This window comes from Lingula anatina, chromosome 10, assembly GCF_051362555.1.
Source record: "Lingula anatina isolate TDL-2025a chromosome 10, LinAna3.0, whole genome shotgun sequence".
NCBI classification, from domain to species: Eukaryota; Metazoa; Brachiopoda; class Lingulata; order Lingulida; family Lingulidae; genus Lingula; species Lingula anatina.
The window spans coordinates 8,463,559-8,476,073 of NC_141776.1; the positions used below are offsets into that span (position 1 = coordinate 8,463,559).

At 35.2% G+C, this 12,515-nt stretch overlaps 1 protein-coding gene across 4 annotated transcripts in view; it reads left to right on the forward strand.

Annotated features, from left to right (window-relative positions):
- LOC106166693 (filamin-A) overlaps positions 1 to 12,515 on the forward strand; it is a 104,385-nt gene that overhangs the window by 22,395 nt on the left and 69,475 nt on the right. For 3 of the 4 annotated variants that reach the window (XM_086996787.1, XM_086996788.1, XM_086996790.1), the window contains 9 exons: positions 420 to 633; positions 1,038 to 1,137; positions 1,838 to 2,028; positions 2,300 to 2,455; positions 2,819 to 2,947; positions 3,282 to 3,411; positions 4,733 to 4,870; positions 5,303 to 5,476; positions 9,791 to 9,937. In XM_086996787.1, the coding sequence (XP_086852913.1) occupies positions 420 to 633; positions 1,038 to 1,137; positions 1,838 to 2,028; positions 2,300 to 2,455; positions 2,819 to 2,947; positions 3,282 to 3,411; positions 4,733 to 4,870; positions 5,303 to 5,476; positions 9,791 to 9,937 (1,379 nt within the window). Of the gene's footprint in view, positions 1 to 419; positions 634 to 1,037; positions 1,138 to 1,507; positions 1,548 to 1,837; positions 2,029 to 2,299; positions 2,456 to 2,818; positions 2,948 to 3,281; positions 3,412 to 4,732; positions 4,871 to 5,302; positions 5,477 to 9,790; positions 9,938 to 12,515 lie in introns of those variants that run through there. The other variant, XM_086996789.1, reaches the window with a different exon arrangement.

Sequence of the window (12,515 nt, forward strand, 5' to 3'; positions counted from 1 at the left end):
CAAATTGTTTTTGTTTGACTGTATGTTGATGCAGTTCAAATGTGATTGATCATTTGCTCAAAGATTGATTTCAAAGAAAGAGTAAAAAACATTTTCCCTTAGAATTGTAGAGAGGTGATTTTCAACAATCATAGGTTGAGACTTGTCCAGAATTACAACAATTGGATCTGCTCTTATTATAAAAATGCCCCTTCTAATAATGTTTTTGTTATTTCAATAAGAAAGAATTTTTTAAAAGAAGGCATTATTCAGTGATGAAAATGCACATGTATACCTGTTCAAGCAAATAAAACAAAATTCACCTTTGCTGAATGACATGTCTAAAAATAGTTTTAAAAATGTCCTTTTGAGAAAAAGCAACATGATTTGGATTACTGTTCAGTGAATTATTGGTTTCATTTATATAATACTATTTTCAGCCTTGAGAATTGTCGCAATGCTATGGATGTGGCCAAGAAAGAGTTTGGAATCCCCATGGTGTTACGCCCTGAAGATCTGGCTAACCCTGACCTGGATGACCTGTCTGGCATGACGTACCTGTCGTACTTTATGATGGTAGATTCTCCAGGGTATCACGCCACGCTGAGAGACACCAACAAACTGGTCGGCAGCCAGCTGGTCAACAACTTCCAGGTAATACTGACAGGAAAACTACTTGTTTCATACCAACAAAGTTTAAAAGAAGTGAAAAACATATCTTTTTAAATTTAATTAAGATTTGTCTTTTGTTTAATTGGTTTTATGTTAGAATTTGGCTTTTTTGTCAAAAATCTTAATCTTTCTAAATAATTTTTGATTTTTACATATCTTGGTAATTGTGTTCTTAGGTATTTGCTTTTATGTAAACTCGATTGAACATTTCAAACTTAAGTGAAAATATTATTATAACAGTTATTATAATAATAATAATAATAATTTTATGAATGATTTCACTACAAGTAACCCCTGAGTCAAAGAATGTGTATGGTAATTCCATTTTTGTCAGATATTAGGTTAAAAAGCTGCAATTCAAAGGTGTTTATTCCCTGTGTTTTCAGTCGGATTGGGCAGATGGCAGTGTTCTCTGTAAGATTGTGACAGCCGCTGGGGGACAGGTACCTGGAGGTGACGATGACAGTGTGACACTGACACAGAAAGGTAAGACCATATGACACTGACACAGAAAGGTAAGACCATGTGACACTGACACAGAAAGGTAAGACCATATGACACTGACACAGAAAGGTAAGAACATGTACGTGACACTGACACAGAAAGGTAAGACCATGTGACACTGACACAGAAAGGTAAGAACATATGACACTGACACAGAAAGGTAAGACCATGTGACACTGACACAGAAAGGTAAGAACATATGACACTGACACAGAAAGGTAAGACCATGTGACACTGACACAGAAAGGTAAGAACATATGACACTGACACAGAAAGGTAAGACCATGTGACACTGACACAGAAAGGTAAGACCATGTGACACTGACACAGAAAGGTAAGACCATGTGACACTGACACAGAAAGGTAAGACCATGTGACACTGACACAGAAAGGTAGGACCATGTGACACTCACTAGAATGTCAAGACACTGGCACTCTCAGTGATACTGGTTGTCATTATGTCACTTTTATTATGTGTAAAACATTGGAATGGGTTATTTGGCATTTATGTTAAACTGTACTGGTAACAAGAATTTCATTCAAACTTACATGTATTAAGTAAGTGAGACAGTGTGGTAGTGGTGAAAAATTTAATGTGAAGAATAAATGTGAAGATTTGAGCTCATGATTTTAATATCTGTATTCTGTATTTGTACTCATGTTAAAATTATGTGAATTGCAGGCATAGATGCTGCTAAAAGACTTGGTGTTGAGCCTGTCCTGAAGGCAGAAGAGATGACGGACCCAGAAGTAGAACATCTCGGAGTCATGGCGTATGCTGCCAGGTTATCTGAGCTTAAACCAGTTGCCATGAACAATGACGAGAAAGTGACCATCAAGACAGACCTGAAGCTGGCGTGTGTGGGAAAACCTGTAAGTCTGCTTGCAGATAGCACTGGGAAAAGAAAACATGAACAAATCAAATAATTTACTTGTGATTCTTAAGTACTTTTAACTTAAAGAAGAAAATATTCCCTAGGAACAATTCAAGAATATGTGGTCATTAGAGAAGCTGTTGTAAATGCACGAAAAAGAAAACTATTGGTAAGTCTTGACAGACCACTCTAGATTTAAGTAATTGTAACCACCACCTCAGTAAATTATTTGCCTTCAACCTATAAATACATATCTCCTCTTGTTTTAGACCAAGTATAAGCTGGAGATTCTGTCAGATGATGTGAACTTCAGTGACGTGACCACAGAGGTGCAGGGTCCCAGTGGTAAACTCCCCACAGAGGTCACTTGGAATGGCATGGTTGGGGAGGGGACATTTACACCCTCAGAGATAGGACAACACAGTGTAAGTACAAGTTACCTAGACTAGTGGGGTGGGGGAGGGGCATTTACATCAAAGTTTGTTGGTCCAGTAGTTCACTCTTTTGTTCTGTAGTTCCTAAAAGATACAATTTTAAAATAATATTTGTTTCACCTTTCAATAGATCTAATAAGCCCTGTATAAGGATTATTGTGTTGATTATTGTAGATATTCTAAGGTAACATTACACTTGTGATTGTACTATGACAGTTGTTCTATGTTTCATTCGTGTGGCGGCCTGTCAGGCCACAGTGACATATACTGGCCTGGGCTGACAACAACATGTAAAAGCTTTACTTTACTTTACTTGATAATAAGCTAAATTCTATGCAAACCTTAAATTTACAGATGTTGGTGACATGCAAGGGTGAGAACATCAAGGATTGTCCACTGACATTCAAGGTGTTTGCCAACAGAAATTCTATCACAGTGCCAGAGATAGGACCCTGTAAGCTGGGCAGTCCTAACACTATCACGGTAATGTATTTGTGGCTCACAGTAGGATGTTACCTTGTGATTTTTTTTAAATATAAATCTTAGACTAGTTATTCAGAAATATATAATTACATAAGTAAAAAACAGTAAGAATAAAACCAGGAACTTGCCATCTTTGGAAATTAATAATTTTTGAAAACAGAATGAATTATCATCATTCTTATTCTATCATAATTAATTTTATGATGTAAGAAGTTTGGGTTTGTTACCAGTAGTAATGTATTTTATTTACCCATATTACTTCTTGTGTGTACCTAACTTCTTGTGTGTACCTTTGGTTGTTAAGTAAAGCTAAGTCTCTAGTTCTGTGTTACAGATTGACAGTAGGAAGGCAGGCCAGGTGGAGCTGAAGGTGGAAGCCAGAGCTCCCAGTGGACGTATTATGCACCTCTCCACCAAGGAGACAAATGGAGTACACGTGGCAGAGTTTATCCCTAATGAAATTGGTGAGCTTAATATACTTCTCCATTTGTTAAACAACAATACTTGATTATCAGTTAGATTGTTCATGGTTCCAAGGAGTTGTATTTACTGATGTTTTAGTGATCGTAATCACTTATGTTGGACTAAAAATAATAATGAAACATCTAGGTTTTGCTGTTTTATCACAAGAGCATCATCAGGCTCAGTACCCATGAAAAATAGCAGCTGGTGTTTCACCAAATATTTTTGTTTCAAAGTGATTACAAAATAGCTAAAACATTAGTAATAAAAAAAACAATTAGTCTTGATTAGGATACATAATAAACTTATAAGAGGCAATACTATGACGATAGTAAGTCAGCAAATATATATATATAGCTGGAAATGTTTGAAAAGTCTGCCATCTAATGATTTGTCTGAACAGATTAAAATGTTATATTTAGGAACTATTATAGTCCTGAGTACACATTCTCTTTATAAATGTATTATTATTACTTAGTTAGTTGTGAATAGAAAAGTTAATACTGTTTTAAATGGTATATAATAACTAGTAGTAAGAAAATGAAAGAGAAGTGATTTGCATTAAAATAAACACGATTTAACAAAATTTGCTATAATTGTATAAACAGCTAGGTGGGGTAAGTACAGGGCTTTACAAAACATGGTTTATGTTTGCTTTCTTAATTTTATTATTTCACTCATGACATAATATTATACCAGTGTCTTATTGACCAAATTCTGTTGACATATTACAGATTAATATACTGTTGGAATTTTGTTTTGCAATTCAGTCATTGCAAAAAGAATACATTTAAATTTGTGCAATAGCTGCACTCTATGACTTTATATTAGAATCCGCATCATGTTGGTGAGAGTCCATTTGCAGCATGATCACACTGGCAAATGTTTTGAATTCTAGTTCACTGGTTATGCACAGGCTTATATCTTTTGTGAAATTTTTTTCCACATGGACATTTTGATGCACAATTTTAGTAGAGATTCCAATTTAAAAATGTGTTCTGCAAGAGCATGTTTTTTGTGTATTGTCCAAGGATGGGGGTTAGGGGGCTGCACCATTTTAGGTACAGTATATTTTCAGTCTAGCTGATAGTTCAATATAACATTAACGCAAGGAAATCCTAGTTTAAATCAAACAATGGTCTTTGGTAGAAAATCTTTTTAGCAGCATAATTTTTTCCCAGAAAGTGAGAGATTTTTATGTTTTTTTCCCAAGTTTGTTCATCATGGAGGTGGTACAATATTGATAAAGCCTAGAATACACAACACAGCTATTATATTGTATCATATTACTCTGGTCATGGTGTATCATGGTTGTGCTTCCAGGTGACTGGCAGATTTCTGTAATGTACGACGGAGACCATGTCAGCGGCAGTCCTAAAACGATTAAGGTATACGACACCAGTAATGTCAAGATCTATGGTCTGGAGGCAGGACAAGTAGGAGAACCCATGCACTTCACTGGTGAGTTACCCTTGCTTTTCTCAGTGGCGGGTCATGTAATCTTGTCTATATACAACCCCATGGTTGCTTGGCAACTTTCAGACTGATGTGTGCCAGGTGATTCATTTTCAAATTTCCACAAAAGGAAGTTTTCAAATACTCTGGTACATGAGGAACCTTCATGAAGCATAGAGTAGATCACCATAAAATAAGCACTGATACCTACTTGTTTTATTTGAACATTATGTATACCTGTTCAACCCCCTGTTTGATTTTATATTTTTTTGCATGGAATGATCATTTTTAAAATATTCTGTTAATACTAAGATACATTAGTGCTGCATACTGGCTGTCATTGTTGTGGGTTAATGTCAGCCTGTTCTTCTGTTGCTGTTATTATAGCAAGTAACACTTTCCAGTCAAAAATCATCAATGTTGCCAGTTGTCTTCCAGCTGACTGCACTGACGCTGGCACAGGAACCTACCGCTGTGAGATATATCACAACAACAAACTAGTGCCGGTGACATTAAGTGAGGAGCGCAATAAGGTTCACAAGGTTCACTTTACACCAGAGGGAGCTGGCCTCTACAAGATAAGCTGCTACTTCAATGAAAACGAAGTGAAAGGTAGGTAATTGATTTGCACTCTATGAGTATCTTTGCAGTTGTATTCAAGTAATTTCAGTTTTTCTGAATGAAAGGCAATGTAAAAGTTTTAAAATCATAAATATGACTTGAGTATGATATTAAAGTAATGGCTAATTTGCTTCATTTCTTACAAGTAGGAATTTGTGTAAAGCATTGTAAAATGAAAACAAAGTAAAACTAGGCATAACATTCACAAATATCCAAGATAAGGTAAATTTAAAGGGAACACCAGGCACAGTGTAAAAATCTGAAATTTTTCACTTGAAAATTCATACTGTTGATAAAATACAAATATTATAAGAGGCAAGAACGGCATTTTCAGCTTGGACTTTTCTCTCAAACCACGGCGGTGGTACATAAAAATTTTAATCAAATACTAGAAAATAAACATTTCTTAGAAATCATCCCTAATATTAATTTAAAAACTCCTAACTTGATGTTTTAGAAATCATTCCTAAAATTAATTTAAAAACTCATAACTTGTTTATAAAACAGAATAGACAAAGATGCAGGAAGAAAGCCTAATTTTATTAAAAGCTTTGTCAGCAGTAAAGCATAGTTTTCTGATATTGTCCTAGTAGTGGAATGCAGAATGCACTGAAATAAAATCACACCTATATTAGGAAAGGTGTTAAATTTCTACTAGATATGCATCCCTAGGCTTAGTTCTGAGCTCCGGTGTACTTGTGCATAAAAATATAAAATCAATTGCAAATTTTATTTATTCAATATTTCAGCTGTGTTCTACTGTTAATGAAGTTAAAAAAAACATTTCTACAAATGAAAGGATTTTTTGACAACTTATTCTCTGTCTTTACAAATATAAATATGGTGTTAAAAATGCATAGCACTAAAGCATTTTTTTTTTAAATTTAACTTTTATTTGATATTTTATTTGTTAAATTATTCCTTAGCATTGAATGTTTTATAGTGAGATGAATAACCCCAGGACATATAGTATAAACATAATATATGTGGCCATGGTACATCCCACCCAGCCTGTCCCCTAGCACTGATCTGACCCAGTAACTGTAGGGTTATTAACCTAGACCTTATTACCACAAATATACATATCAAAATAATCTTGCCCTTTTTCGAAAAAATATAAGTATAACAGGTGGATTAGGAGTTACGTTGAAGTGCGTTGTTGAGTTTTAACCCTACCATTTGATGCTGCACTCCTATGCTGTGTTTTGATGTGTGGCAGAAATCCTTTTAAGTCGTAGGAACAATGGAAGGCAGATTGGAAACATGTCAACATGTATTTTTGGACAAATGTAGCAAATTTTAAATAACAAATTGAAGCTTTTCTTTAATTGAAACCTCTGCCTGTGAACTTTTTATGAATGATACAAGTACTGTTACTTACAGTAACTCCTATTACATCAGAGTTTTTTTTTTTTTTTTTTTTTTTTTTGTATTGTATTATATTAATGGAAATGGGCAAGTGTTATTCCTGGTGACTTCTACTTGAAGTAGTCAGACTTTATTATATTAATATATTAATCCCAGATCCCCTTGACTAAAATATAATCTATTTCTTGGAAAACAATATAAGTATTCATTTCTTATATCATAACTTATGTTATACCTTGTAATTTATTTCTATGTACTGTACAAGTGTGTAATACAACTATTTTGTCTCTGCCAGGTTCTCCATATATTCTAGAAGTACTTAAATGGAGCTGTTAACTAGCAAGATCAAACTGTTCATTTTGTGACTGAAGCAGTTTTACACAAGAGCTCATTGGAGATTTATGCAATGATTTGTTATATGCTGTAGAGGCAGTTAGAATGTCCAGACTGCTCCCCCCTCTACAGTCTGAACAGTATAAAAAGAATGAGACATTTTCTTATGTAATGAAAAATGAAAAAAAAACACTTTTATGGCTTGATTAGGAATTATATGGATTATTTGCAGTTAGCTCTTTGCTTGCATTTCTTTTATTTTTTTTTATATTATGTTTATACACAAGTATATTGTGTTGTATTTTTAAATACAGTAACACTAGACATGCCCATTGCATGAGTAGAAGCTTTTAAATTATTGATTTGAATGTAAAGCTACTTCGTTTCTACCCTTATTGTTCATAATAATATATAGTTTAATTTTAATAATAAAAATTATGTAATCAGACATTTGTTGATTAGAAAACTTTTATTAACTGTGGTTTAGGTCTATTTACAATTTTACTGACCTTGTTCATATATAGTTAATTTTTAAATATTGTTAACAGATGCTTGTTATTTTATAACTAAAAGGAAATTTTTATTAACTATATGGTTAGGGCTTTTACAGTTTTTACTCACTTTGTTAGCATTTATTGCTTGTATCTCAGTGTGTTCATAGATGGGCAACAATTAAATATATATTTTGATAGTCATTGTAAGAAGTTTACTAATATAAAGACTAACATATTATCATAATACTAAATGGTTTGTCAAATATAGAGAGGTATCATGTATATTAATAGTTCAGATATTTTAATATAATACTAGATCTAATAATTAAACCTTCCTGTCATATGATGTCCCAATAAGGTGAACAATAAATCTGTGATATCACATGCAGGATCATTTAGCTGTTTTGTATAGATTACTGGACCAAACCCCTTCTGATAGTTATATAAAAACTTTAATTTCATAATTTTTAACTGATGTGATTTTAAAGCCTCTGAAATAACACGTTTCTGCCCTTGAAAATCACTTCATAATAGGATCAATTTCTAAGTATTAAAAATTCTTTCAAATTTTCGAAGTAGCTAGTGAAGAATTATATTTTTATCCAACTACTAATCCCAAGATGTTATCAGAAAGAGCTACAAAAGGGATTTTTATCAATCTTTTGCATATCATGCAGATTCTAATTGAAGAGAAGACAGAGCAGGAGAGACATTGCAGAAACATTTTGGATTGAAGATTTGTGCTACCATGGAAATGCATATGATGCTCGGGGCGGATCCGGAGATATTTTCTGACAGTCTTCCAAATTATCTTTGTTGATCCATCCTCCATTTTTGACCGTCTTCTGGCAGGCAAAATTAGATACCCATCAATGTAAACTTGAAAATCTGATTGTCTTTCGGCAGGCCCAGAAGACGGCCTCAATCCGCCCCTGATGCTCATATTATGCATTGCATTCATCTTCAAAATTCATGGAACTTGTATTATATTTAATATTAAAACAATACATATGCATGCACTGATTAATAAATAATAATGTGCATTTCAATCATCAGAGGTTTTAGGAGATATATATGATAGTTCAGATTGTCATCACTGTACAATTGAGGTAAAATAATAGCAGGTTTCCTTTGAAAAAACTATGGGTCTCTTGGTATTGTGTGGACTCTCTTCAGTTTCTTCGTTACTGTATCTGGGTCTATTTTTTCCTGTTCAGTTTTGATATTTACTTCTAGAGTTGAACATCCAATGAGCTCTTGTGCTGGTCCCAGTCTTCTGTCACAAAATGAATGAAATATTATCTGATACCAGTTCTTGCTTTCAATTGCTAATATTGATATATAACCATGCATACTAACTGGAACTTCATTTAACTACTTTAACATTAATTTGAATTTGCAGATATCAAACAGCCTCTCTACTAAAACTCTACTTATATGTTCAGATCAGTATGTAGTAGCCAGTATCCTCAGTTCATCTCTTGTTTAGAGTCTGCTCTTGTACAGTGTATATATTCATTATGTTGACCGTCATTCACAAAAATTATGCTGCTTGTACTAATACGTAACTTCCCTAATTCAAACCTTAAGCATCAAAGTGTGTCAGTTTATTTTGGCCATGTTTGTGATTGTGTAACAACAGTGTGATGTAACTACATTAACATGATGGATACAGAGGAACAGGAGCAGACCTAGGGTGCATTCCCAGAGATTTTAGATCGATCTATCCCTGTGGGGAGTCTCACTAGATTACTGTCAGATAATCCGGCTTAAATGTCCGTCCCGCCTACTGCAAGTTTTAAGGGGGTAATTAACTTTCGTGCCCGCTCGGCTGACAGCTATTTAGCGCGAACCCCCAGGGAGTTAGGTCGATCTAGTTTGGATCGATCTAATCTCTGGGAATGGGGTCCTAGTGACTGTGTTAAGAAGACCAATTCTCCTCAAATTTTAGATTGTGTCTTCTCCCTCTTGACTAGTATAATACCATAGTAGAGTATAGTTACTGCAGTAGTAGTAGTGGTGCTAGTAGAAGCAGCAGTAGTTGCAGTAAAAAAAATGCCCCCCCCCCTTTCCGTCTCCCTCTCTGTATCTGTGTCCCTGTCCACTGTAGGTTCTCCATACACGCTAGAGATAGTGGACACCAATGCTGTGATGACCACAGGGGACGGACTGAAGACGGCAGCAGTCAATCACACGGCTAAGTTCACAGTGACCACCCATGCTGCGGGTGGTGGCGAGCCCACAGTGACCATTACAGGTAGGTATGAGGTCTGTGTGTGTGTGGGGACCTTCAGGTGGGTATGATGGTGTCCAGGGACTGGACGGGATGGACACTGGTGTCCAGGAGCTGGGCACTCAGTGGTCCAGACAGAAAACATAGCATTCTGCAGGACCCTGGTTTTGGTACATATAAGTTAGGACCCAAAATATCTTACACTGTATATGCTAGATATAAGTGACTGTCGTGATTTCAATTTCTTGTTCATACAGAATTCAAAGAACAGTACCATGTTTGAAAACTTTTGTATTTTAATCTTTTTTATATTTTGGGCTTTCTGATTTGATGAAAAGTCTGTTATGCTGTACCAGCATTGTGTATTCTGCAGAGATGAGACTTGGCAGACGAAAATGGCAGTAATAATGTTTCCCCATTCAAGAGTGCCTCCTCACCTTCAGTCTCAATTATTTTTGTCATTATAAAGCTAATATATTATATCTTACATATGCGCTAATCTTCCTGTAGAAGTGTTTTCTGTCTGTTAAGCTATTGGTCACAGCAGTGTCTATCCCTGACCAGCTGAACCCCTGGTGAAATCCCCCTGCTTTGTGAACTGATAATACTCATACTAACCACTAACTTCATGTTCTAACTGGAAAAGAAGAATTTATGCACTGATATTTATTGGAAATCTGTTTCTCTTCTGTCAAATCTGGTGTACAAGAAAAATGTTCAAGCTATAATGAAGCAGAAACTTTTTGAAATGGCCTTGATAAAAAATATTCAGGTGCTATTATCAGGCATAAAATAAACGCTTCTTAATATTCAAGACCTGAAGGTTGTCGCTGATGGACTGGGTAAAGGTGCAGGTTCTTCTTTTGCTGTTTGTTGGAGGTTAGGGACATTTTCTCTCTGTACCAATGATTGAGGACAAAGCATGGCATTCAATATTTTGATTTTATGAATAGCACAGAGTGCATTTTATTTCCCATTCTATTTTGTAGTTTTTGAAAATAAAAGTCGGACTAACACTTTCAGTTTTCTCCAAGACTTTTAAAGGGTGGAAAGGTTTAACTTAAAGACTCCTCTTATCTCCTTCCACTCCACTCCCAATACACCCAATGGTTCATACCTCATTTACCTCTGACTTCACTTCATATTCTGAAGTATGATGAGAAGGTTGGTCTTTATTCATGGTGTATGTGTATTTGAGATTCCCTACCCCTTACGAACCCCACTTCATGAAGCACCAGTGCACTGCTGAGAAAGAGGTGTATGACTGAGCTGTGTGAACATACGGTGGAGTGCCTGTCCCCAGGGAGTGGAATGTCCATCCCCAGGGGTGATATATCTGTTGAGTTGAATGTCAGCAATGAAAGAGTAAACAACAGATCACATTTAGTCCCATATAAATGCATGCAGTTCACAGGAGAACAACTTAGTTGCTGGTAATAGTTTCATTGTTACACAGAAATTATGTGAAAAGGGTGTGGAAACCTAAAAAAGAGACAGTGTAATATGTGTGTATATTACACATATTTACTGCTAACAACAATATAGTAGGAAATATACCCCTGTATATATATGACCTAGTTTTCCCCCACCCCCCACCCCCACCCCTCATGCTTTCATCACCATTGCTGCAAGTGTCCAGGCGCCACCGCAATATCACACTGCATGATGCTGGGCGATTCACGGCAGCCTCAGTGCGACAAACCCTATGTAACACCTCTCCCTACACGCAAACATGCATGTTGCAGCGCTTTCAGGTAAGTGGATTCATTTAATTTCTTTTGTTTTTATGCTGCTAGAAAACTTCATATTAATTTTTCTAGAAACAGGGAAAAATTCAGATACTATTTTAATTTTGTGTACACATTTAAGTTGCTATAGTTTGCATTTGTATTAGTTATTGAGGTTTTTGTTTAAATTCTTATGTTGTTGCTGAGGGCATTTGAGTAATTTGTTTACTGGGAGGGGAACAAGGGTTTACTAGTTTTAAAAAATAAATGACCTGTGCTATTTATATTTATAATAACTGTGTAAAGCTTTATGACAGCATTTAGCTAAGTATATTAATTAATAAGCACTTGGTATAAAAATTTAAGTAGAGTTGATGAAAAACTATTACAACTATTATACCTGCTCATTATAAAATTTAGCACGCCATATATAGGTATCCAGAGGATAAAGTACCCAGAAAAATGTAATCAAAATTTTAAAGCAGACATTTGAAATGCAGTGATTTGACCATTTGCCCACCATTGAAACTGCCCTGTTTGCTTTCATTACACTGTACTACTGGGTCTTCTGTTGGTGAAGTCTTTTGTTTTCTAAGAGACCCTATCTTCAAACATTGAATCACCTTCGATTATAGAAACTGAATAATAAATCTTTAATCCTTTAAGGGACAGACTAATTGGTAGTTCTAACCAGTAACTTGCACATTGGCTAGATATTGCAGGGTTTCCACAATGTCTGCACTGCCAAGTGCTTGATTTTGTGATCATGGTGGTCCAAGGGTTCATTGGTCCATAAGACAGTAGAGATTATAATACCAGTTTATTTCAGTGGTATCCTATTTTGTTTTCAATGATGGATTTCAAGTTTTTCGGTA